Raw genomic sequence first — 27890 nt, 5'->3', positions numbered from 1 at the left:
TGATAAAACCATTTTTGTACCTGCTACTTCTATATAACCATGTTAATCATGCTTGATTTAATATGCTTTACTTGGTGCTTTTAGTATATCTATTTTTTGTATTTCTTGTTTTCCACTCCCCCGTGTAATGCTTCGGCTCTGAGGGTATTTAAATAAATAAATAAATAAATAAATAAATAAATAAATAAATAAATAAATAAATAAATAAATGTTGCATTCCTGAGAGGCAATCCACTGGGTATGTCCTATTTCTCACCCAAAATCTGGTACGCCATATCAGGCCCTCATCCCGGGCTAACATCTCCAGATGGAGAAAGAGAAAGCAAGGAGAGAAAAGGTAGGGAGGTCAGCTAAACGAGCGCCGGTTTGCTACCCTGCACTGGGTGTAAAGAAGAGGGAAAACGAATAGAAAGAGAAAACGGGGAACAGAGCAAACAATGCCTGCACGTGGGAAGATGCATTGGAAGGCTACAGACATCTCCAGCTCCTCTTAAAGATGAACACCTCTCCCGATTTCATAGCCCATCATATAATGGTTTGTGGGCAGCTTTGCCATCACTGCCGACCGTGTAAGCATAGCGAATAGCGTCTACTAACAGAAACTTTCAACATCGCAGACCCCCTGTGTTTTGCAGCGTTTTCGGCATTCCTGGTGACGTGTTTTGCTCATTCGGCACAAAACGCAGCCCAAACGCAACATTTCTTTAAGGGTTGGTTCACATTGCCATTGGCATTAGTACTGATATTTGTCTATTTGGTGTCCTTCACGTGGGCATCTTCTGTGTGCACGTCAATTGATGCCTGCCTTTGACTCGGTTCTACGTACTTGCGTTAATGTGTGTGTCCTTCCTGCTGCAAGCATTGATTGTATTAAGAGCATTGGTCAATAAATAAATAAATAAATATGTTCACTCAACCGTAGCCGCATCACGTGCTAGACCAACTGCGTAGGCACGTGCCCATTCACATGACTGACGAAGCACAGCTGAGGGAATCCCCAAGAACGCCAACGTCACAGTTCCCTGTAACGATCCAAGCATTTCGCCAATGCTTTCGAACGTGCGTCAGTGCCTCCGAGCGTGGAGCGTTAACCAGTAGGGAAATCGCCATGCAGGTGCGCCTCAGCGAGCAGCGGGGTATGAAACAACTTGCCGGAGCTGATGATTCAACGAAGGTCGCGATTCGAGGTTTGTTTGGGGCCCTTGCCAACCGTGGCATTCCGTCGTATGATTGACTGCAGCTATTCTTCCCCTTTTGGCCTTCACATACTTTGGACATTGTTTCAAGCTTTGCAGTTGATCCGTTAGGCACTTTCTTTGGCATTTTACACTTTTCTTTGTTTTCTGCGTCATGCCTATCACAAGTTGGCTTAGAGGCGGACATTTCCGAGCCAACTGGAGGACAGCAAACCAGGTTATATACGGGTTAGCATTCCTGCTTTCTGGTCGGTCGTTCCAGAGTGCGTCGGGAGCACTGCAATGACAGTGTACAACATGTACGCAAGCCTTCCTGCGGTCCTGAGAGGGATCCTGTGAAGTAAATGAAGCCTGTTGCGTTTCGCCTGCGACACGTGGTTTTGCCGGCGCGACGGCGGCGGGGCGGCGGACATTTTGGCCCGATCGTCGTCACCGCAACACTCATCGCCAGGTGTTTCCAGGCGCGTCTGCGGCGATGCGACCGCCTAGGGATTTCGTTCCAGTCATTGTGCCCGAAACAGGCGAGGCCAAAGCAGGGATCTCCTTCCAGTTATTGGGCCCGAAACAGGCGATGCCAAAGCAGGGATCTCGTTCCAGTCATTGTGCCCGAAACAGGCGATGCCAAAGCAGGGACCATCTTCTCGTTACAGTCATTGTGTCCGACCGGCAGCGCCACGACAGTGTGCTGCGCAGCGCCACGACAGTATGCTGCGCAGCGCCACGACAGTGTGCTGCGCAGCGCCACGACCAGGTGCTACGAGATCGTGCGCAGCGCCACGACATGGTGCTACGGCATCGCTACGACAGTGTGCGTCACCATTAGCCCATTGTACATTCACGTGCTCGTCTTTGGAGGGGTTCCTTCTTGCCCTCAACTGCGAGAGTATAAAAACAGCTGCCCCCGGACGCCAGAGGAGAGCTCCGATTTCTTCCGTTGAGTGAAGTGCTCTCCCGTCTCTCTACTTCGGTCAAACCTGACCGCCAACTCTTTGCGATGTTAAAATAAACAAGTTGTTTCGTTGTTACCAGTCGACTCATGCTTTGCCGGGACCTTCGGATGCTTCGAGTTGTACCCCAGGCCGCCAGGCCAACGCTACCCTTGGGGCTTGCGACCCAGGTACAACCACGGGCGTCAGCGCCGAGTTCCCATCCGATCGCTCCAGTGTCGCGATCCAAATATCTGGTTGCCAGCGGTGAGATCGCCTACGACTTCAAACAACTGTCTGCCAGCGGCGAGATCGCGACAACGGAGGCCAGCAGCGAAGAGATGCAGTTGACTGTATGCTGAGCAGCTCAACGACGATCCGGGAGCAGTGCAACGAGCCCTGTGTGACGACTGGTTGCCTGCAGCGGAACGACTGCGCGGAATTCCTGCCTGCGAGGTTTGGTGAGTGCGGGACTTTCTTCTTCTGAGCTTTGCCAGGCTTTTGTTAGTGTTAGAAACAGAGCTGGTAATTGTGGTTGTCGTTGCTGCCGGGTTAGTTTGCGGCAAGACAATAGTAAGCAGTAGAGAAAGCAGCATTCAGAGCAGCCATGGATTTGAAGTCGTTGCGCAAACCGAAATTGTTGGAGCTTGCAAGAGAGTTGGGTCTGGATGTCTCAGACAAACTAAGAAAACCGGAACTGATAACGGCTATTCTTGAGTTAGAGGCTGAGGATGACGAGCTGTCGGAATGCCTTGAGACTATTGAGGAGAGGTCAAAAAGACAGGAGCGCGAACTTAAAGAGCAGAAAGAAAAAGAAGAGCGCGAACACGCTTTGGAAATGAAGCGTCTCGAGGTAGAGATGGAACGCGCTCGTAATGGAAGTCAGGCACACGGTGCAGGAGAACGCGTATTGTTCAAAATGACTGACCTGATGCGGCCGTTTAAGCTTGGAGAGGACATTGGTTTGTTCCTGGTTAACTTTGAGCGAACGTGCGAGAAGCAGGGGTTCTCTCGGGAAACGTGGCCACAGCGCTTGCTCACTTTGTTACCCGGCGAGGCGGCCGACGTAGTCGCTCGCTTGGATAGAGAGGAAGCAGAGGATTTCGACAAAGTAAAATCGAGTCTGCTAAAAAAGTACCGGCTGTCTGCGGAAGCGTTCCGTCGGAAGTTTCGGGAAAATGAGAAAGGCAAAAGTGAGTCATATACAGAGTTTGCGTATAGGCTTATGTCGAACATGCAGGAGTGGCTCAAAGAAGAGAAAGCGTTTGGTGACCACGATAAAGTTCTGCAGTGTTTCGGGCTAGAACAGTTTTATAGTCGGTTACCGGAGAACGTGCGATACTGGGTCTTGGATAGGCCAGACGTGAGTACGGTGGCTAGAGCCGCTGAGCTAGCCGAGGAGTTTGTGACGCGTCGAGCTCGCGGAGCTAAGGACGGTCAAAAGGGTGAATTTGGCTCCAAGTCTGAGAGGCCAAGGTTCACGCCCATGAGATTTAAGGGGGACACGCGTAGTGAGGATGCGAGTGAAAGCAATCCGACCAAACGTAAAGAGACGGCAGCCGAAGCCGAACGCAGAAAGCGGTTCGAGATGAGGCGAGCGGGCGTTTGTTATACGTGCCAGAAGCCGGGTCACTTTTCGGCGCAGTGTCCGGAAACAACACCAAAAGTTGTGTTTTTTTCAATAGGCAGCACGGACGAGAACATGAAGCTTCTCGAGCCTTACATGCGAGACCTCCTCGTGAACGGGAAAGAGTGCCGAGTGCTTCGCGATTCCGCAGCTACGATGGATGTAGTTCACCCATCTTACGTAGAACCCCATATGTTCACGGGCGAGTGCGCGTGGATCAAGCAAGCCGTGGAAGCTCATAGCGTGTGTCTGCCAGTAGCAAAGGTGCTTATTGAAGGACCTTTCGGAGCGCTTGAGACAGAGGCGGCAGTGTCATCTATGCTGCCACCCCAGTACCCGTACCTATTTTCAAACAGGTCAGATCACCTCCTGCGCGAGAAGGGGCTTTTGTTTGGTGAAGCTAGTGTTCAGGCCTTAACCAGATCGAAGGTTCGGGAGCTCGCTGCAAAGGCGGTAGTTGCGGGGCCGACGTTATCAAACAACGAAAAAGGGTCAGAGGCGCAGCAAGCCGATATTCAGAGCACGCCCGAACTGAATAAAATTGAGTCTGTAGCGTTGAAGGCGCCAGATACTGGAGAGGAAAATCCCGATTCGGGAAAGTTAGAAGAGCTATCTACTGATTTGCTCATCGCGCCTACGTCAGACGGACTTGATAGGTTGCTAAAAGTCAGCCGGTCGGCTTTGATAGCCGAGCAAAAAAAGGATGGCAGCCTGGAAAACGTGCGCTGCAATGTCAAAGAAGGTATCGCCAGGAAAACTGCGCGTTTTGTGGAAAGAGGGGGAGTCCTGTACCGGAAGTATCTAGACCGCAGAGGAGTGGAGTTCGATCAGCTGGTCGTGCCTCAATGCTATCGTCAGGATCTGTTGCGCTTGTCACATGGGGGTTCGTGGTCCGGACACCTAGGAGTTAAGAAAACTAAGGACCGTCTCTTGCAAGAGTACTATTGGCCAGGGTGTTTTCGGGACGCAGACCATTTCGTGAGGACATGTGACACTTGTCAGCGGGTGGGCAAACCAGGGGACAAATCGAGGGCGCCGTTGAAATTGGTACCTATCATTACGGAGCCTTTTAGACGGCTCGTTATTGATACAGTGGGACCTCTGCCGGTAACAGCCACGGGGTACAGACACATTTTGACTGTGATCTGCCCAGCGACAAAGTTCCCTGAAGCAGTGCCGCTTAAAGAACTCAGCTCAGTTGAGATAGTTAATGCACTACTGTCCATATTTGCGCGAGTTGGTTTTCCTGCAGAAATTCAATCAGATCAGGGCACAGTGTTTACTAGCGCTTTGACGACAACTTTTCTCGAAAGGTGTGGGGTAAAGCTGCTACACAGCTCAGTGTACCACCCACAGTCGAATTCCGTTGAGAAGCTCCACTCCGTCATGAAGCGCGTGTTGAGAGCCTTGTGTTTTGAACATCAAACTGACTGGGAGCTGTGTCTGCCTGGGGTGATGTTTGCTTTAAGGACCGCGCCGCATGCGGCTACGGGGTTTTCGCCAGCTGAACTGGTGTACGGTCGCTCGCTTCGATCTCCGCTTCGCATGCTTCGAGAATCATGGGAAGGTAGGGGCGACGACCCAGTCGTGGTGGAGTACGTGCTTAAGCTCCTCGAACGCTTAAGAAGGGCACAGGAGTTGTCAGGTGAAGCAATGACAAAGGCCCAGCAGAGGGCCAAGGTTTATTATGATCGGACAGCCAGGGCCCGTCGTTTTGAGGTTGGCGATGAGGTCATGATATTGCGCACATCGCTAAACAACAAACTAGACGTGCAGTGGGAGGGCCCAGCGCGAATTGTTCAGAAACTGTCGGACGTTAACTACGTGGTAAGTCTGCCAGGAAAGCGGAAAGCACAGCAAGTTTACCACTGTAATCTGCTCAAACCTTATAGACAAAGGGAAGCAGTGGTGTGCATGATGGTAAACGTTCCTGAAGAGCTTCCGGTCGAGCTTCAGGGACTAGGCTCAGTGACGAACAGGGAAGACACCGGTCAAGTCATTAGTGACCTTATCAGTAAAGCACCGCTGTCGCCCGAGCAGAAAACCGAACTACACCAGCTATTACAAGAGTTTCAAGGTCTGTTCTCTGAGAGGCCTGGTAGGACTTCTGTACTTACTCATGATATAGAACTTACCTCCACAGAGCCAGTACGATCCAAGGCGTATCGGGTGTCACCCCGCCAGAGCGATATTATGGAGGCTGAGGTAAAGAAAATGCTACAGCTCGGTGTTATTGAGGCAGGTGAGAGTGATTATACCTCCCCTTTGATTTTAGTTGAGGTACCGGGCAAGGAACCTCGTCCTTGCGTCGACTACCGCAGGCTTAATTCCATCACTAAGGATCAAATTTATCCGATCCCTAACATCGAGGAGCGCCTTGAGAAAGTTAGTAGCGCTCAGTTTATTTCCACCCTAGATCTTGTCAGGGGTTATTGGCAGGTTCCACTTACAGAAGAGGCTAGTAGGTATGCGGCGTTCATTTCACCAATGGGAACATTCCGTCCTAAAGTGTTGAGTTTTGGTTTGAAGAACGCGCCATACTGTTTTTCAAGTCTCATGGATAAAGTGTTGCGGGGACAGCAAGAATTCGCTTTACCGTATCTAGACGACGTAGCGATATTCTCCGCATCCTGGTCTGAGCATATGACACACTTGCGGGCAGTGCTAACCCGCCTGCGCGAAGCAGGCTTGACAGTAAAGGCTCCTAAGTGCCAGTTAGCACAGGCCGAGGTTGTCTACCTCGGTCACGTGATTGGTCAGGGTCGTCGCCGCCCCTCTGAAATAAAAGTGGCCGCTGTGCGAGACTTTCCGCAACCGCGCACAAAGACCGATATTCGGTCGTTCTTAGGTGTCGCCGGCTACTATCAGAGGTACATCCCTAGGTACTCTGATATCGCGGCTCCCCTGACGGATGCTCTAAGAAAGACAGAGCCTCAAACAGTCGTCTGGGACGAGACAAAGGAAAGAGCTTTTAGCGCCCTAAAGAGTGCCCTAACAAGCCAGCCTGTGCTACGATCGCCAGACTATACAAAAGGGTTCATTGTTCAGTGCGATGCTAGTGAGCGAGGCATGGGCGTTGTACTGTGCCAACGGGAAAATGGAGAAGTAGAACACCCCGTCCTGTATGCTAGTCGTAAGCTGACCAGTCGTGAGCAGGCGTATAGCGCCACCGAGAAAGAGTGTGCATGTCTCGTGTGGGCCGTTCAGAAATTGTCATGCTATCTAGCCGGCTCGAGGTTTATCATTGAGACAGATCACTGCCCTCTCCAATGGCTGCAGACCATCTCTCCCAAAAATGGCCGCCTCCTGCGCTGGAGCCTCGCTTTACAACAATATTCCTTTGAGGTGCGTTACAAAAAGGGGAGTCTCAACGGTAACGCCGATGGCTTAAGTCGAAGCCCCTAACGTAGGAATCAGCCTCAAAATTGTTTGTTACTGATGTTTTTCTTCCTGAGGCAGGATTTTTTTTAACATATTGCTTTTGTTTAGTGTTTCAAAGTGATGATATGCTTTCTAGTGCAATTTTTCAATTTGTGGACGCGTTCTGAGTGATGCTAGACTACTGTAAGGAACTAGGCAGTGGTATAAAAAGGGGAAAGAGCCTGGCAGGGCTTAGTGAGGGTTGTGCCGTGCTTGCTGACTGAGCGGTTGAGTTTTCAGCGTAGTTCTAACGCTTGCCGGGAACGAGAACAAAAATGTGAACTCTCCCGAAGTCACTTTGCAGTGTCCCGTGCGAACCTGAACGAGAGAACGAGGCCTTCTCTGTGCGCTGCGCTCAAGAAACGTCAAGGGACGCCCGACTTCGGTTATGAGCATCATCGAGCGACATCCCTCCGGACAGCGGATGCAGTCCCCTGTCCATCGGGATCTCCTTTCCCCGGCGGGGCGGTCTGTTGCGTTTCGCCTGCGACACGTGGTTTTGCCGGCGCGACGGCGGCGGGGCGGCGGACATTTTGGCCCGATCGTCGTCACCGCAACACTCATCGCCAGGTGTTTCCAGGCGCGTCTGCGGCGATGCGACCGCCTAGGGATTTCGTTCCAGTCATTGTGCCCGAAACAGGCGAGGCCAAAGCAGGGATCTCCTTCCAGTTATTGGGCCCGAAACAGGCGATGCCAAAGCAGGGATCTCGTTCCAGTCATTGTGCCCGAAACAGGCGATGCCAAAGCAGGGACCATCTTCTCGTTACAGTCATTGTGTCCGACCGGCAGCGCCACGACAGTGTGCTGCGCAGCGCCACGACAGTATGCTGCGCAGCGCCACGACAGTGTGCTGCGCAGCGCCACGACCAGGTGCTACGAGATCGTGCGCAGCGCCACGACATGGTGCTACGGCATCGCTACGACAGTGTGCGTCACCATTAGCCCATTGTACATTCACGTGCTCGTCTTTGGAGGGGTTCCTTCTTGCCCTCAACTGCGAGAGTATAAAAACAGCTGCCCCCGGACGCCAGAGGAGAGCTCCGATTTCTTCCGTTGAGTGAAGTGCTCTCCCGTCTCTCTACTTCGGTCAAACCTGACCGCCAACTCTTTGCGATGTTAAAATAAACAAGTTGTTTCGTTGTTACCAGTCGACTCATGCTTTGCCGGGACCTTCGGATGCTTCGAGTTGTACCCCAGGCCGCCAGGCCAACGCTACCCTTGGGGCTTGCGACCCAGGTACAACCACGGGCGTCAGCGCCGAGTTCCCAACAGATCGTACCAGCAGTCCGATCCAAATAAGCCGTTATACCGCTAATAAACTAGCTCAATTTCGCATTGCGGCTTTAATTCTGTCTGACACAATCTTTATGGCTCTTTCTGAGAGCTTCGAGATGGCAACGGACGAAGATACGTATCTTAAGCGACATCAACAGGGTATATAGTAGATGGCAACCCAGCGAGTTTCTTTCTGTAATGTAAATACACTGGACGGCTGCGGATATCGATCAATCACGTGATCCCTCTCAGTCAACGCGAGACGTTTCACGGCTTTATAAAAACTTAATTCAGGACTTACCGCAATGGGTTCCCCGTAAAACATAGGTAGCACATGTCAATATAGCTTATCGAACAGTAGCTGCTGCTCTATGAGAATAAAGATTGCGCCCATGCAAGAATACAATTTGTATGTAATAAGCAGTTGCTGCTTGAACTACAGTTCACAGAAAATGGAAAAAAAAGAGAGAGAATAAGATAGCGTTTTGCAGGCCGTTTTATTTGCGTGAATTTTTGATACAATTACTTTGGGCGTCGGAGCCAGCGCCTTGGCGAATCTCATCATTTCAAAGTGAAGCTTTCCCGCGCTTTCTTTTTGTCTCCTGTTTACAGCGCCACGTGCTAGAGCATCGACCGAAAATAGAAAAAGGCCGGCGCAGACTGACGAAAACTGCGATCGTAATATAAGAACTAAAGATGAAACTTCGAAGAAAAAAATTACAAGAACGCGACCGAACAATTGATGAGTGGAAACGTTGCGCCAAGCCCTCGGCAACGAACTCTCTTTTTCTCTCTGGCCGTGCGCGCTCGTCTTTCCTCGGTGGCGCTGCAGGTTGGATCACACAGGGGCTGCCGGCACCAAGGATTGATGCTCAGGGCGGCGCCGGTGGATTTAGCCCGGCTGCGCCTTTTGCACGCCGGAGACTTCGCCCTCCTCCAGGCGTTAGCGACAACGGCGATTGATGAGTGCGCTTCGCAGCGCCGACGCGGCCCGTAGGCACGGTCTCCTTCGGCGGCCACACAAAGACAGGTCAGGGGGGGGGAGGCGGCTGCCGGCACCGCAAGAGCGCGGCGTTTAGCACACCCGAAAGCGACAGACGCAACGCGGGCAGCTTTGCGCTGAATTGGGAGGAGAGGATTCAGAGGCACGGTGCCGATAATCACGAGAGCGTCTGTTCTAACAGAGCCTGCAGCTAAATCTGTGCATCTTTGTGAAATCTGCGAGAGGCGCAGACGTATAGCGCACATGGTGGAATGCGTGATTCAGTCAAGCTAACGCCAGCACTTACGTTAGGCGTTTCACTTAGCAACAGCGTCTTCAAAGAGTCGCCTGCCTGGAACTGTTCGTGAGTACAAAACGCAGTCGCTGACCCAGTGCGGATATGAGTTTTGTTCCAGCGTTGATTACACATAACTTGATGCATGGGGATCCACCGACCCCCATGCTGGAATCCACGCTACGGTCTTTAACAGGGTGCACGCTATATACACGTGCGTGGTTGCTTGAGCTGCGAATGACGTCACTAAATACGAAAGCGAAGTAAGAACAAGCAAATTGATGTTGATTACAACATTATGACCGTAGTCAGTACGCAGCTTAACATGTCATGTGAGCTATAGTTTCCTAAAAATGTTATTCGGTTCTTCGAACAACACAGGTGTTGACCAACACGCGCACTTTGTGGGCAATTTGACGTTTGTCAAGTATTGAGAACCTCGGCCAGTTTTCACAAAATAAATATTGCGCTAGAATAGCTCGTAAGTGAAAATTCCAGTCAATGGACATATCATTGGCGAAGGCGAGCAATCGGTCACGTGGGAAGTAGCAGCTATAAGAAGGAAAAGCCTTGTGAATGCGCAACGTTGTCTACTTCAACGAGTTCGTTTAGGATTGTTCTGAACATACCACACTGCACGTTTGTTTCACGAGTCGACGGAAATGCTTGCTTATTAAATTATCTACACTCTGAACTGAACATTGATTTCAATATTAATGCGAGTTTGTTATACTATAAAAATGTGCGTGTCATCGCGTGTTCTTATTCAACGACGCACAGGTACGTTCCCTGATGAGCCACGCCGGCAGGCTGCGACGCATTGCAGGCTGATCACGAAGGCACCGTTAGAGACGCTCACCACGACAATGCCAAGTAAACCCAATCACAGCACAGTGCCGCAAAAAGAAACCAAGTAAGGCCTTAATTTACACTAGCCGGAGTTTCATATAAAGACCTCGTGCACTGAGCATATGCTAGTATTTGCGCATTGCCAATTGCGCGTCACCTCCACGTCTCGCCTTCACCATGCTGCACCCTTTTAATACGGCAGAGCACAAAGGTGCGCCGCAGCAGACTGAGAATCGGTGATCGCCGGGACTGCCGAAGCTGATGCGTGGAGTAGTCTCGAGCTCGGTGGGACCGACCGCCGGCACCGTCTCGCATTATTATTATTATTTTTTTTTACAACGTCGGAAAGTCAGCCGTTCGCCGCCGGTGTTCGAATTTCAACTTCTACCGCGACGTTGTTCCCCGAGGGTAGCACGGGTGATTCTCTTCTCCCGAAGAAAATGTGTTGCGCAGCTTTGGTTGGGGAACGCGTATACGACATTACGGCCCCGCGTCAACCACTTTGTTTTAAGCTCTATTCCCCCGGTTGTTCGGGGCCGGTCGGCCTCGATAAAAGTCGCAAGGGGAAAAAAGAAAGAAAACCAAGATGAACGAAAGTGGGTGGGCCGAGCCGATGGCGGTGATTGCCTTTGTGATTGACACGAGTGGCGCGGCAGCTGACAGGCGCTTACTCGCGGAGACGGGACGTACACCAGCGGAGCGTTTCACGGGATTTTCTCGCAAGGGAAGTGCGATGCACGGGTTTTCTACCCGGTTATTTCTGTTCCGTCTCTCTGTGCGCCTTCCTTTCCTGGACGTCTCGAATTTCGTGAGCGAGGAGGATGGGATATCCGAGGGGCTAGATTTCTTGGTTACATTTATACGAAGAAATGAACCACGAAGACATAGAAAGCACAGGCCAAATTAACTGCTATGCTTAAATGAAATGTATAATTAATAATGCAACGACAAATGAAGGTGGACAAAATGATACCTTGAAGCGGGTGGGTGTTGAACCGACTTTTTCTGCTGCATTAGGTGAATGCAAACATGCGTGCCAATTCCGGGAGTTTTCTGGTGCCCTGGAAGTATTGCTCGAAAAGTTGCGCTAACCAAAACGTCTGCAACTAAGCCCCCCTCCCCGCCCCCCTCCCTTCGCCACCTCCAATTACAAACCAGGTGTACTTGTGTATAAGATGTTCGCTTGCGTATTACGAGTGTTCATTGAAGGATCGCTCGAGGTAATGAGATAATTTTGTTTTCACCCAGACCCTTTGCTTTTCTCGCGCATTGCCATACTCCGTGCAAGAGTATGCAAGAGTCAAGAGTTGTATGCGAAAGGTCAGGCACACGTCCTGCTACCCAAATCGGACGACTTCTCACAGTGAATGACCTTTAAACCTCAGCCGTACCCTTATACAACGCAATAAAACAATAAATAAAACAGCACAAAACATATAAGCACGTCTTCTTTCATCCGGTGACAGTAAAGGAGTCGCCGAAAGGCAGCGCGTCTCCACTTAATAATATGTCGAAGTCCCACGTCTTTCCCCGGAGTGTACACGAACCGCGTTGTTTTAGCTTTCTGAATAAATACGTCTTCCGATGTTATAAAGCTCCCGGATCCACCCGGCGTGCTCATTCCTTCCTCACGTCCGTGCTTTGCGGAGTTCTTGTCAAAACAGAGCGAGCGGAGATATGTTCGGTTCGTTAACCGTGCTGTCGAGCTCAGTTTGCTAGAACATTGGTATCGTAAACAACGTGGAAGTTTGGTAAGCTCAAGACGCGCGGTTTCTTTATGCTTACTTCTCTCATCCATAGTTCCACTTGAAGCGCACCATCGTTGTAGCAAGATCGTATAAGCTCCCTATTGTGCATACATATTTTTTCCTGTTGTTAGTGTCAACATGCGATACTACTCGGAAGTCTTTGTGTCGACAAAACTTTCTTTTTATTGCTTCATTGAATTATACGTGCTGCGTGGACAGATACTTCAGTTCGTTTATTTAAATTTCAGTTTTTAATTGTTTACTTGTTACGCCATACAGGCGCCGACGAGCATAGCGAAGCTGCTATATACGTATGAAACGAAAGAGCACGTAAAATGAACACTAATATGGAGGGCGTATTTAAGAAGTGCGAACGAAATGTCTATCACGGAAGTACAAAAGCAGAGAAGTTGTCACGGAAAACAGCGCGTTTTGTTACTGATGTTTCAAAGAACGCGTCCCCGAAAAATAATATGCCCCCAACAAAGTAAAAATTTATAAAAACAACATCATTGAATATAAAGAGAAGATATGTTCAGTTTAATTTCCGAACTGCAAGTGGGGATGTATAGTTGTACTTGGAGTATTGCAGTAGTATTCACAAAACGCAACGGCGGCTAGAAGTTAGGGGGGGGGGGGGGGAGAGTTAAAACTTGGTAGATAGTTAGATGACCATGTGGAAACGCACTGTTGGGTCCCTTAAGTGGGCCTGGTTGAATATTGAAGCGCGTAATTATTTAACGAAATCGGAATTCCTAGGAACCTTGCACTGCACATGGGAATCCTCGTAGGCCTTCAAGAATTCGTTCCTGACAGCGGAAGGTGTTCTTGATGTATACCTACTAAAATGTTTTTTTCACAGATGCGCTAGAGTTCATTCCGCACCACTTTAAAGATGTCAGAAGCCGTCACACAGTGTGCTCTGAAACCTAAAATATGTCTGTCATTGTCCCTGGTGGTACTCAACGGCTACGGTTATTTTTATTTTCCTTATACGGATACGGAGAACATTATTAAAGGCATCCTGAGAATTGCGCCGCCCCTTTGGGCGACACCGCGGGCCGCTCACACGTGGGGACAGTTAGGCCTAACCTCACCGCCACATCGCAGGCTCTCTGGACAGGCCACAGCTGAGGATGGCATTCCGAGCTGATAAGCAAGGTTCATTGCGGTCCAGGCGTAGAGGTTGGAAGCAGCATGTCTCGGGATACAAAGTTTCAATTACGGAAAAAGTATGAATGCTTGTAAAGATGTCAATGTCAGAAAAAATGGACAAGTTAGCATGCGGGGACACTGTCACAACCTTGCAAGAGCAAGGGGGAAAAAAGTGACGAAATAAATAACCAAGGGAAAGACGAAACAACAACAAACAGAAGTCACGGTGCATATATGTGTACAACGTTAACGTGTACCCGGTATTTCCAACACATGTCCGTTTGACAACGAAATTTTTCGTAAACTACAATGCAGCAAACTAAAGTATCGTGTTTTCCCTGAAAAAAAGAAAAGAACATTGCAGTACATTTACTGGAACTAACTGCTCAGGTTGAAGCCACTGCGGGATTTTAAGTTAGCCCCCATACGTTCCTTCCGCTTTGTGTTTGTGTCTTTTCATAATATACTGTTTAGAGGTTATACTTTTACTGTAGGCTACCGGGTAACCAGCGGTGTTTGCCAGACGCAGCTCTGATAATAATTTTCATAACACTGCTGTTGAGCTACCGACCACTTTCTAGACTGCTCAATCGCAGTCGCAGCTGTCGACAAACGGAGCTATAAAGCACTGAGCAAGGTCGCACGGCCGACGAAACAGGCGCTTAAGAGCCGCGAGCGCTCAAATAGCCACTCTGTGCACCGCGGTCCTCTTGCGCAGACGAAACCGCAGGCAACGGTTGAGTGGACAGCGCTGTCTCGCGGTGTATTTTTTCCCGCATTTGCGTCACGCTGGCGGGACTGATGGCCCACCTCGTCAGCTATAGCCCGCTGCTGCTGATGCCTCGGTAAGCTCTCTTCTGGGCCTCGGCGTCTCCGCGAAGTGCAAATGTTCTTCGGTTCATCAAACAACGCTCCGATAGCACTCACGCGTAAAGCCAAGGAGGATGTGAACGTATGACGCATGTTATGAAAGCACACGGCTTCGAAAAAAATAAAAGATGGGTCGCTTATAGTACTCGTAAAACGTCTTCTTCATTCGAAGATGAGGCGTACTTATTTCTGTACTTAGACCCGATTGCTACGGCAAACCACGGGCACTCTGTTGTTCGATATGACAACAAGATTAGGGTTGGTTCCTGTGTTCTTCCGGCTATACCAGGCGACAAAATGAAGTTCGCAGTGACGCAGACGACCTCTCGAAGCGTGCTGACATGCGAAACTAAATCTTCGGCAGCGTGACCTGTGCAATTAAGAATCCGTCACGTTCCTTTGCACCTTTCAGCGTTCGTGAGACGCAATATCTTACGCTATGCGCAAGCTCACGCGCTGAACAAAGTGCAACGCGTTTTCCTTTAAAGCGCGGCAACCTCGATTGTTTCGACACAAGTTGAGCCACGTTTACCAACCGACGGCGCGCAGCATTGCGACATCGTATCCTCAAGTTACCACACACAAGAGTGTCCTTAAGACAACTAAATATTATACGTTCTGTTCGTTTGTGTTTCAATGGTTGCAGTATACTGCCAACAACCATTACTAAATTCGGGATGATCACTTTTAGGTTTCTCGCTATTTTTAAAGATCGCCCGTTGCAGATAACAAAATTGTAGTCCTTGAGCTGGATTATTCAGAGAGGCGGGCATGCCTGTGCTTTCTCAGATGGAATAATTCTTTTGCTGACAACGCCGCGGATGTAAGGTTCCTTGACAATGACAGTGCCGCGGAGGTAGTTTGCGTGGTGTAGAAAGCAAATGCGCTTGTCTGAGCGAGGAGGAGGAGGAATGAACGTTTATTGTGAGAAACAGCGAGAAAGTGTTCTTTCTTCGCCCTAGGTGGGCGGCTCTCTTAGTCCAGAAAGCCGTTGGCTAATGCCGCAGCCCGGGCCCTATCCACCAGACTTCGCTAATCTTCCAGGCTCTGTGCCTTTAACATTGCCTCCCACGTTTCTTCGATCGCGTGTAGCGGTTCTGAGGCATCATCCTGACTGTTTTTCTCGCGGTGCGGGCACATCAACACCATGTGTTGGAGAGTGTCTGGTACATCACAATATGAGCGAGCATAAAAATGTACTCTAGAACAACGCAAGAAAAATATTGATAACAAGAACGACCTACAAGTTTAAATCAGGTAGCCGTTCGACCCGCAGAAGGCACCGGGGCCGGATGCGACGCGCACCGTGACAAGAGTGGTGCGTGGATGCCAGAGCAATTTAGCAGCGCGTTGCGACCAGAGCGCTCCGACGTGACTCGGCGGGTGACACGAACCGCGGCGCCGGCCCCGAGCGCTGGCTGCTGCTGCTGCCAAGCGTCTCGCTAAAATGGCGCAGCGCAGCGGAAGATGCAGGGGTCGACACCGTCCGGCCGCCGGGGGAGCGCACGGTCATTGGTGGAGCGATGCGGGCAGCGACTACACGATGACCTTAAAGGTAGCGGCACCTGCCCACGGAGTCGTGGGGATTGGCCAATAGTCCGGCGGATTACCCGAATGCACCCGTCGATTCTAGAGAGAAATTAAATTGTATAGAGGCCAATTAAAATAAGGGCTCTAAGTACCCACAGCGGCGTCAACAGCCTACGCCGTGTCGTTTATCAGTATACAGCTTCAGCGGCACGGTCATGACGGTACGAGCGACGGCTCTCAAGATTCAAGCATGCGGCAGACTACGTTCCTATACATTTTTTTCTGCACATGTCCTCTTAACTACTATACTTATTTCCTCAGTTTCCCTGTAATTTGACACCTAATAACTTTCACGTTTCTTTCTTTTTTCATTTTTTTTTACAGTTGCTGCTAGTATTTTCCTTTTTCTTTTTTCGCGATGTTTAGTGAATCCTCCTTCCGGATATGTGCCACGTTTTCAGAAATAAGCACCAACAATTTACTGAACCGAAGATTGAATTCTGCAGAGGAGAAACAAATAAGAGCTTTCTTTTTTTTCTCTGGCGACTTCTTCTGGCAAACAGACGTGACAATGATAAAAGTGATCGAACACCTGAGACAAGAGGCTCGAAAGCTCGATGAAAGAGATGTCAGGCTGTCTCTGCAAAGGAGGAAGTTTGTCCACGACGCGCACAGCTAGACGCCTGTTTGGCTGATGTGCGAGCACTGGTGGCGTCTAACTGGAGCACTATTCGATGCTGCATACCGCACAGCGGTGACTTCCTTCATTAAGTTACCACGTTTTTGGTACTCGCGGAGCTGCACGGATTTACGGGATCCCGAGTGCCACCGAGACCTCCGGTGCAGCCTAGCTAGGACAGGAACTGTCACGTTCAGTGCACCCTGTTTCGGCCGCGCTCATTGGTGAGCGGCGGGGCAGCCCCGCTTGCAGGGAATCACGCGCGTCTCCCGCCCTGTACCGCGCGAGCGACCCAGAAAGTGCGTTATGCTGTCCGATAGGGGGCTGCTTGTTTCCGAGTGACCGACCGACAGGACAGCACGAAACGTCGTTAGCGGACCGCAGACCGCGGGTCGCGACCGCAGCGAGATGAAGAAAGGAATGAAAGAAGGGGACACTTCTGGCGGCTCTTCTGCTAGTGACGTATAGGCGGGGCGTATATAGAAGGCACTAGTTATTGTTGACTGGGTCAGCGGTGATCTTATGAGCCGCTCACGGCGCCTTAATTAATGATAATGCACACGAGTTTACGCCTTCTACTTCTAGTGAAGTAACAGGGAGAAAGCGTGATTTAGTGTTTAAAGATTAAATTAAACTGTGGGGCGTTACGTGCCAAAACAACGATATGATTATGAGACACACCGTAGATCAGGACTCCGCATTAATTTTCACCAACTGAGGTTCTCTAACGCACACCTAATGCACAGTACATGGACGTTTTTGCATTTCGGGCCGATCGAAATGCGGCCGCCGCGGCGGGATTTGAACCCGCGTTCGAGGGCTTAGAAGCACAAAGCCATAGCGACTGCGTACGTACGCCACCACGACGGGTGATCTTGTGCTTTTACTATAGCATTGCTGCAAGGGGCAATGCTGTCGACTGCGGGATATGTCAAGTAGTGCGTGTCTTGTACTACTAGTTGTACTACCATGCTGTACTTGCGCATAATATGCATACGTTTTGTTTTAGGAGGTCCACCTGACAGTTGCTTAACTCTGGGACCTGTGAATGTAGTTAATCTCACGGATGCTCTTATATTGTATACAAAATGAGTCAATAAAACTTGACCTTTTCAATCGTCTCCGCACTTTGCACTCAAACAAAAAAGGATGCCCCGAAGATGAGAATATATGCCGGTGTCAAAACAAGGCTTGATCACGATGTAGCTTACGTTTTCTGCTATTTCATCGCTTCTTCGTGAGTGTATAGTAGCAGGCGTGAGAACCTTCTTCGGTCGACGGCGGAGGTTAGCCCTCATTATGGGCAACAGCGGGGGGGGGGGGGGGGGGGGGGGGGGCTGTTTTAATGTCCCTGTCGTCTGATACTGAGGTGCTCATTGGCTGGTGCCACCTGTCTCCTTCTGACGCATACTCCAGATGAGCCAATCACAAATCCAGTGGCGGACGAAATGGACATGTCCACTAGGTGGCCACTTACAGAATCCCCCCTCCCCCCCCACGGGCTCCAGGATCAATCAACGCCGGCAAAGGGACATCGTCAAAGTGAGCATCAAGTAAGTTCCAGTGCGTTGTAAGCGTCAATGGAGGCGTTGGTATGATGACATGAAAATAATGCAGCAACATAATCCCCACAAAAATACTTTAAAATTCACATATTGGCAAAATTTGTGTGTCCGAGCGGCTTTATGCCATTTCCGATCAGGGCTTCGCTCCGACGTCATATTTAATATCATTATTAGAATAAACGGAAGCCTTCCTTTTTCAATTTCGGTAATGTAACAAGGCGCTCGGTTCAACCTTTCACATCGCGCGTGTTCATCATTGATGAATATTATCTTAAAGGGAAACTCGGCCACGCACAGCGAAATAAAATCAAGCGTGCACGCAGACCAACTCGTAAACGCAGTTTGCAGGTTGTGATCTCACATGTCGGGCACGCCTCCGGCTTCAGAAAACAACGCCACACTGCATGCGCCATCCTAAACCCCGCTCTGTGGCAAACGCCACTGCCAGAACTATATATAGGCACTCTTAAGAGAGCGCAACGCCGCACTGTCCCTCAGTGTTCTTCAGCGACAATATGCGTGACTTTGTTCATAATAACTTCCACGGAGTACGTGCCGGCCTTAGTTTCTTTTAGTTTTGCTTCTGACCTCGCCATAACGTGGTAAAAACGTTTTCAGGCCTCAGTTTTCTGATATTATATTTTGCAGGGTTTATCTGCACTTGTCGCACGTTTCCGCCGACTGGCTGACACCGGCGACCATGGCTGCGAGGTGTCTTTAGAACCGATGCCGAAGAGCAGAAAGAATTGAGAATGACGTGATTCGTTGCTTGATACAGTATATTCTGTCGCTTGATTTTTTCTTTCTTTTTTAATATGGGAATATGCCGCAAAGTATATGTAGTTCAAAAAGAAGAATTCATACTCTTCCTCATCCACCATCGCACCCGCATGTACACCATGCAAGCAACGGCCCTGGTGGACACAGTAATCTCAGCTATGCAAGCTGGCTGGTCACATCGGCGAGGCTACATTGATTAGTTTGTCGTAGGAGATAAGCAACACCAAGTGGTCATATTGTGTCTCAGTCAAAGGGAGTCCTCCATTGGGATAATATAGTTAAGAGCCGCGGCAGTGGCAATGCTCTCTTCTGAGAATCGCGGTCCTCTCTCTCTTTCTGAGTCACCAAATAGCATCGAGATAAGCGCGCTCTTGCAAAATTTGAATGGGCGGTAGACGAGGAAGCGCTGTGATAGTTCTCATCAGGTTTCTGTTTATCGCTTCCACGCTCGCCCACTGCCGAACAACGAGTCGGTGAAGGTGTGCCTGGTAAATAATGAGCGGTTGGAGGAAAAAGTGAATGAAGCGGCGCAAGCCCCCTCAGTCGGTGCCCATGCTTGACGCAATCCAGCGCACCATGTAACGAGTTGTCGCCGACGTTGTGCTGACTTTCCGAAGATACAAGGCACTACGCACTGATGGTTATCAAGTCTAAACCCCCGCATTATTTTCGTTTCCGATGTAATCGCCTATCACATCTCGAGATTAAATTTGGCCTCAGATGCCAATATGTATAATGCCGTACTTGTTAGGTAAGGTGCTCACAGCAGGACTTTTTAGACGATAGTTCAAGGTCGGCACTTTGTGTGCATTCACGAAGAACATCTATAGGGGTGCCTGCAAATGTGGACATCGCGTATCCAAGTCTCAGTGAGTGGACCATAGTTCAACATCGTCAGTGTAGATGATAAAGCGGATAGCGGGGACGTCGTGCGGTCTCCATGTCTTGATTTGTCATGTCACATTACTTCACTTGATCTCCCGTGTAAAACTTCTATGATCGTACACGTCAATGTAAAAAAGAACACGAAAAGCAAATCTGCAGCTAAAGGAATAAATAAAGAAAAGGAATTGCATTGTGAGCTCAATTTCCAACCCGTCGCTTACAGCTCGAAAAAGACGTTTGTGCCTTTGTGATATTTATGACACGTTCCCTGTTGAGAACGGGCCTTCGTTAAGTAGCGTACAATAATGCACACAGCTTCAAGCATATCTACATCATTTGGAACGCAGAGCAAACCATCGTTTCGTATACTATGCTGAGCCCGTATTTTGGTTCAAAAAAGAAATAATTATCAAGGCAGCGCCCGTCCTAACGCTGGCAACAAAACATGATCCATGTACTACTCACCTTGTGCACGGTAGGCAGGTAGCTCTTCTTAATTGGCTCATTCATGGCTGAGTAACTCCAAAGGGGGCAGCGCCGTCCGCAAGCCAAGTCTTCCCGACGCACCGCACCACGCAAAGAACTGCGGCGAGCAGCGCGACTCGAATCGCGAGACACCGGTGCTGAAGCAGCTGCTCGGACTCATGCGGTCGCGGCGGGCGCACGTTTACAATTCGGCTTGTGCCTCGGCGCGAGTCAGCAGCCGCTCTTTGTCGAAGATCGCGCGCGCGACCGGCACGCGACGCCCTCTCTCCACTAGGCGGAGGAGGAGGCCGCGTGGCTCCGCCAATCAGGCCGCTCCACATTGTTGTACTTGCTTTTGGCGCCCAAGCGCCATCTGGTGACTCTCTCCCAATATTTCGCCTCCTCTCCTACATTCGTGGTTCCCGCTCGGGCAATACACGAAATTGTGGGGGCACGGGTGCGAATGCGAATGGGCCTCGTATTCGGCGGGAACTTTTTTCACCCCTTTTGCTTTCGTTCTGGAAAATCGGGCCCAAGTCGCTTTCGCTTTTTTTTATTTGGCGTTGTCCACACCTCGCGGTACCTGTCCTGGACGCACTCGTTCTTGTGTATTATTTCACTCGTTTACTTTCGCAATTAGATGCTCGTATCGTTAAAAAAAAGTTAAGGTCTCAGGTTTATAAAAGCAGTCACATAATAACGAAAAACCACGATCTGGTTACGCGACACACACACACACACACACACACACACACACACACACACACACACACACACACACACACACACACACACACACACACACACACACACACACACACGCGCGCGCAAACACACGAATACTGCCATTTCTTACACGAAGTGAGAGCTTTTTGATAGCATTATATCTTACTTTCTTAATTCGTGCCATTCATCTGTTGATCGGGGACTTCTCGAGTTATATGTGCTCGAGCGCAGTTGTATATGTGTTTGTTAGAAAACGTGATTTGTTTGCCGTAGCTGTACTATTGCACCCTAGGTCACTGGCAAGCTTAAGACTGACACTGCAGATAGGGATAACAGAAGCTGGCAAATAACTGCTCTTCGACATCTTCATCATCCACATCATCATCATCATCATCATCATCATCATCATCATCATCTATTGACCCTTAAAGGGCCGTCAGGGACATTGCACAAGGGAGGAGGGGAGGAAGCAGGGGTGTAAACAGCATAATAGCAAGTGAAAAAGAGCATAATAAGAATAAAAGGAGTAACAAATAACAACAGGGGTCAAGTAGTCAAATGAATACAAAGGAAAGCATGGCAAGCAATGTAACAGTATATAAAAGGAAAAATTCAGTTGCGCGGGCGAAATGGACTGCGGTGAAGAAACGAAGTGGCCAAGGTCTTCGCAACAACTTCTGCCCTTTCCTATAATAATAATGAAGAAAAAGACTGAAAGAAAGCGAAAAAAGAAAGAACATGGAATGGATCGTTATACATTATCCTGAAATTAATGGCTTAGTTGGTGTATCACTGTAAGCAGTAGTTCACGCAATCTAATACGAGAGAAAAGGAGATATTACGTAGCGCGCTATCTACTGCTGCATTAGTGTCTCGTATTCAGAACTAAACGACAACATTTTTTTTTCTTTCACACAATGCTTTTCAGTAACCTAGCGCCGTTTACAGACGCACACTCTCCCAAACCCAGTGAAGTACAGTCACCTCTTTCCCCTGCTATATACAGCACATCGAAAATTATGCGCAGGTAGAGCCGATTTTCGCCACATCGAGTGGGCGTGCCAAAAGTACCAAAAAACGCACCAGCTCATTAACTCCTCTTCCCATCACCACCCTGGATCACTGGGAGACTGCACTGCTCAGCTCAGACCCGGACCTCCAACTCCGGGACACCCATATGGCCGAAAACGCTGCCAAAGCGCAAGGCCTGGCCTCCGAGGAAGAAGGGGACGGGCCCTCCCCTCCTCCCTGAGCCCCATCGCGGACAAAATCAAGTTTACTACTGCTACTTGACGGAATGCTTGTGCAGAAAGTTGTCTGGTCACTTGTTGGGACAGTACAAAGGATTCAGAAGTTAAATGTGGCGCCATTTTCTTCAGTCAATATTAAAGGGTGGGTCCCGCTTAAGTAACTGCATACGCTGATGGTGCAGAGTAGCCAACTGGACTTTTACTCCGGCAAACCTCCCTGCCTTTCGATCATCTCTTATTCTTCCTCTCTCTCTCTCTCTCTCTCTCTCTCTCTCTCTCTCTCTCTCTCTCTGAGGGTTCTTCCAGCATCACGGCATGCGGAAATGGTAAAGCGCGCAAGCATGAGGAAATAATTGACAATGACACGACTCCTGCCAGTAGTATCCTCACGAAAGAAAAGCGATAGTAGGGCGCAAATACTGTTAGTTTTTCGAAATAAGAGCTCGCCATCGCGAACGCGTTGGCCACATACCGTATTTATTCGCGTATAACCCGCACCAAAATGTGAAAAAACGCGTTTAAAAAGTGGGGGTGCGGGTTATCTGCGAATTTTTTCCTTGGGGGGGGGGGGGGGGTCGGCTTCACCGCAATGTGCGGCGGCCTCCCCGTGTAGTCCGCCATCCCCATCGTCATCGACGCTTGTCAAGCCGATGAAGGGCCAACGAAAGGCCAGCATTGTTGAGCCTCGCGTTAGGCGCTGTTTAGTGTTCTTACCCCAGTTTGCACTGTTTGCCTGCTTTGTTTTGGCATCATGAGTGCGACTCGACGGCAGTGTTTCACAGCGAAAGAGAAGCTAAAGATTATAGCCGCTGCCGAAGAAATCGGCAACAGAGCTGCTGCAAGACAGCATGACGTCGACGAGTCGTGCATTCGCGACTGGAGGAAGAAAAAAGAGAGTCTCGAAGCAACGAACCGGAACAGGCGAGCGTTTCGGGGTCCGAAGACTGGCGCGTACCCCCACCTCGAGACGCAGCTTGCGAAGTTCATTGAGGAGCAGAGAAGTCGTGGCCACGCTGTTTCGACTGAGATGGCGCAAATGGAAGCCCTGAAGTTGGCCCGGGAATTGAACATTCCACGTGAGTTTCGTGCAAGCCGTGGATGGCTTCAGCGCTTCATGCGAAGACATGGATTTTCTATGCGGCGGCGAACAACCATGTGCCAGCGGCTTCCTGAAGCCTACGAGGAAAAGTTGTTGAACTTTCAACGATATGTGATCGCACTTCGGAAGGAGCACAGCTATTTGCTGTCTCAGGTGGGAAATGCTGATCAAACACCTGTGTACTTTGAGATGCCGATGGACACGACCATGGAAAAAAAGGGCTCCAAATCAGTCAGCGTGCTGACCGGCGGAAATGCCAAGCTGCGCTGCACAGTCATGCTGTGCGCTTTGGCTGACGGCACGAAACTGCGCCCGTGTGTCATTTTCAAACGCAAGACGCTACCTGGCATTCCACTGCCCCCAGGAATCGTTGTGCGTGCGGAAGAAAATTCGTGGATGAACAGTGGCCTAGTCGGTGACTGGCTTCGAGTAATCTGGGAGCGAAGACCAGGTGCCTTGCTGGCACGCCGGTCGATGCTCGTACTAGATTCCTTCAGAGGCCACTGCACTGATGCGGTGAAGGCTCGCCTTGCCGAGACCAGCACCGACCTCGTCATAATACCTGGCGGCATGACGTCCATGCTACAGCCACTCGACGTGTGCCTGAACAAGCCGTTCAAGGCACACGTGAAGCGGCTGTATGCCCAGTGGATGGCCGACGGCATTTACGCCCTCACACCGACGGGACGCGTGCGAAGGCCTGATATTCCATTGCTGTGCCAGTGGATCGTGGATGCGTGGAAAGCGATACCGGCCGATTTGGTGCGCAAAAGCTTTAAAAAATGTGCGATCAGTAATAGTCTGAATGGTTCCGAGGACGACTACGCCTTTGAGAGTGGCGATGAAGCCTCGGATGGCAGTAGTGAGAGCGGCGACGATTAAGAATCGGATAACCAGTGACGTGGTGGCGGTCGTTTGAATAAATGTTCTGAAAACGAAATGATCACTGAGTGTGAGTTGCATCTTTCTAGCGCTCATATTTTTTTTTTTCAGGTAAACGTGCGGGTTATACGCGAGTTTTTTTTTTTTTTCCGCCGAGTTCAAAGTTAGGGGTGCGGGTTATACGCAGGGGCGGGTTATACGCGGGTAAATACGGTATATTCATAGCAGCTATTACCGTGGAAGCTCTGCCGGCAAACGAGACATGGCTTTGTTTCGCGTTCGCTTCAACGTTGTCATTAAACTGGCGTGATTACAGCTGCATATTTGATTATTTGTTTTCTCAGTAGGGCGAGGAGCCATTGGCGATAGGTGATCAAGAACACCAGTGAAAGGACGCCGCTGAACGGCAATCGTCGCTTCCATCCAAGTTGCAAATGACGCACGCTGGGCACTTGTCCCAGCCTCAGCGGCCCCACTGCGGGTCGCTTTAGTTAATCGCACATTGCTGTTAAGACATGCTAACGTGCCTTTGTACAGGCCATTTCCGTTGTTTGGATCGCACCGCTGGTACGATCTGTTGGGAACTCGGCGCTGACGCCCGTGGTTGTACCTGGGTCGCAAGCCCCAAGGGTAGCGTTGGCCTGGCGGCCTGGGGTACAACTGGAAGCATCCGAAGGTCCCGGCAAAGCATGAGTCGACTGGTAACAACGAAACAACTTGTTTATTTTAACATCGCAAAGAGTTGGCGGTCAGGTTGACCGAAGTAGAGAGACGGGAGAGCACTTTACTCAACAGAAGAAATCGGAGCCCTCCTTTTGGCGTCCGGGGGCAGCTGTTTTTATACTCTCGCAGTTGAGGGCAAGAAGGAACCCCTCAAAAGACGAGCACGTGAATGTACAATGGGCTAATGGTGACGCACACTGTCGTAGCGCTGCCGTAGCACCATGTCGAGCACGATCTCGTAGCACCCTGTCGTAGCGCTGCCGTAGCACCATGTCGAGCACGATCTCGTAGCACCCTGTCGTAGCGCTGCCGGTCGGGCACAATGACTGTAATGAGAGGATGATCCCTGCTTTCGCATCGCCTGGTTCGGGCACAATGACTGGAATGAGAGGGTGATCCTTTGCGGTCGCATCGCCGCAGTCGCGCCTGGAAACACCTGCCGAAGAACGTTGCGGCGACGACGATCGGGCCAAAATGTCTGCCGCCCCGCCGCAGTCGCGCCGGCAAAACCACGTGTCGCAGGCGAAACGCAACAGACCGCCCCGCCGGGGGAAGGAGATCCCGATGGACAGGGGACTGCATCCGCTGTCCGGAGGGATGTCGCTCGATGATGCTCATAACCGAAGTCGGGCGTCCCTCGACGTTTCTTGAGCGCAGCGCACAGAGAAGGCCTCGTTCTCTCGTTCAGGTTCGCACGGGACACTGCAAAGTGACTTCGGGAGAGTTCACATTTTTGTTCTCGTTCCCGGCAAGCGTTAGAACTACGCTGAAACTCAACCGCTCAGTCAGCAAGCACGGCACAACCCTCACTAAGCCCTGCCAGGCTCTTTCCCCTTTTTATACCACTGCCTAGTTCCTTACAGTAGTCTAGCATCACTCAGAACGCGTCCACAAATTGAAAAATTGCACTAGAAAGCATATCATCACTTTGAAACACTAAACAAAAGCAATATGTTAAAAAAAATCCTGCCTCAGGAAGAAAAACATCAGTAATAAACAATTTTGAGGCTGATTCCTACGTTAGGGGCTTCGACTTAAGCCATCGGCGTTACCGTTGAGACTCCCCTTTTTGTAACGCACCTCAAAGGAATATTGTTGTAAAGCGAGGCTCCAGCGCAGGAGGCGGCCATTTTTGGGAGAGATGGTCTGCAGCCATTGGAGAGGGCAGTGATCCGTCTCAATGATAAACCTCGAGCCGGCTAGATAGCATGACAATTTCTGAACGGCCCACACGAGACACGCACACTCTTTCTCGGTGGCGCTATACGCCTGCTCACGACTGGTCAGCTTACGACTAGCATACAGGACGGGGTGTTCTACTTCTCCATTTTCCCGTTGGCACAGTACAACGCCCATGCCTCGCTCACTAGCATCGCACTGAACAATGAACCCTGTTGTATAGTCTGGCGATCGTAGCACAGGCTGGCTTGTTAGGGCACTCTTTAGGGCGCTAAAAGCTCTTTCCTTTGTCTCGTCCCAGACGACTGTTTGAGGCTCTGTTTTTCTTAGAGCATCCGTCAGGGGAGCCGCGATATCAGAGTACCTGGGGATGTACCTCTGATAGTAGCCGGCGACACCTAAGAATGACCGAATATCGGTCTTTGTGCGCGGTTGCGGAAAGTCTCGCACAGCGGCCACTTTTATTTCAGAGGGGCGGCGACGACCCTGACCAATCACGTGACCGAGGTAGACAACCTCGGCCTGTGCTAACTGGCACTTAGGAGCCTTGACTGTCAAGCCCGCTTCGCGCAGGCGGGTTAGCACTGCCCGCAAGTGTGCCATATGCTCAGACCAGGATGCGGAGAATATCGCTACGTCGTCTAGATACGGTAAAGCGAATTCTTGCTGTCCCCGCAACACTTTATCCATGAGGCTTGAAAAACAGTATGGCGCGTTCTTCAAACCAAAACTCAACACTTTAGGACGGAATGTTCCCATTGGTGAAATGAACGCCGCATACCTACTAGCCTCTTCTGTAAGTGGAACCTGCCAATAACCCCTGACAAGATCTAGGGTGGAAATAAACTGAGCGCTACTAACTTTCTCAAGGCGCTCCTCGATGTTAGGGATCGGATAAATTTGATCCTTAGTGATGGAATTAAGCCTGCGGTAGTCGACGCAAGGACGAGGTTCCTTGCCCGGTACTTCAACTAAAATCAAAGGGGAGGTATAATCACTCTCACCTGCCTCAATAACACCGAGCTGTAGCATTTTCTTTACCTCAGCCTCCATAATATCGCTCTGGCGGGGTGACACCCGATACGCCTTGGATCGTACTGGCTCTGGGGAGGTAAGTTCTATATCATGAGTAAGTACAGAAGTCCTACCAGGCCTCTCAGAGAACAGACCTTGAAACTCTTGTAATAGCTGGTGTAGTTCGGTTTTCTGCTCGGGCGACAGCGGTGCTTTACTGATAAGGTCACTAATGACTTGACCGGTGTCTTCCCTGTTCGTCACTGAGCCTAGTCCCGGAAGCTCGACCGGAAGCTCTTCAGGAACGTTTACCATCATGCACACCACTGCTTCCCTTTGTCTATAAGGTTTGAGCAGATTACAGTGGTAAACTTGCTGTGCTTTCCGCTTTCCTGGCAGACTTACCACGTAGTTAACGTCCGACAGTTTCTGAACAATTCGTGCTGGGCCCTCCCACTGCACGTCTAGTTTGTTGTTTAGCGATGTGCGCAATATCATGACCTCATCGCCAACCTCAAAACGACGGGCCCTGGCTGTCCGATCATAATAAACCTTGGCCCTCTGCTGGGCCTTTGTCATTGCTTCACCTGACAACTCCTGTGCCCTTCTTAAGCGTTCGAGGAGCTTAAGTACGTACTCCACCACGACTGGGTCGTCGCCCCTACCTTCCCACGATTCTCGAAGCATGCGAAGCGGAGATCGAAGCGAGCGACCGTACACCAGTTCAGCTGGCGAAAACCCCGTAGCCGCATGCGGCGCGGTTCTTAATG

The 27890-nt window shown here is 50.2% G+C and overlaps 1 protein-coding gene across 1 annotated transcript in view; it reads right to left on the bottom strand.

Moving 5' to 3' along the window:
• LOC142578808 (uncharacterized) overlaps positions 1 to 20477 on the bottom strand; it is a 70350-nt gene extending 49873 nt beyond the window's left edge. Inside the window, exon 1 of the mRNA XM_075688400.1 lies at positions 20248 to 20477. Within this exon, the coding sequence (XP_075544515.1) occupies positions 20248 to 20292 (45 nt within the window). The 5' untranslated portion in view covers positions 20293 to 20477. The remainder of the gene's footprint in view (positions 1 to 20247) is intronic.
• Between the last annotated feature and the right edge of the window lie 7413 nt (positions 20478 to 27890).

The sequence above is a fragment of the Dermacentor variabilis genome, chromosome 4, assembly GCF_050947875.1.
Source record: "Dermacentor variabilis isolate Ectoservices chromosome 4, ASM5094787v1, whole genome shotgun sequence".
Lineage (NCBI taxonomy): Eukaryota > Metazoa > Arthropoda > Arachnida > Ixodida > Ixodidae > Dermacentor > Dermacentor variabilis.
This window is presented reverse-complemented; position numbering and strand designations above follow the sequence as displayed.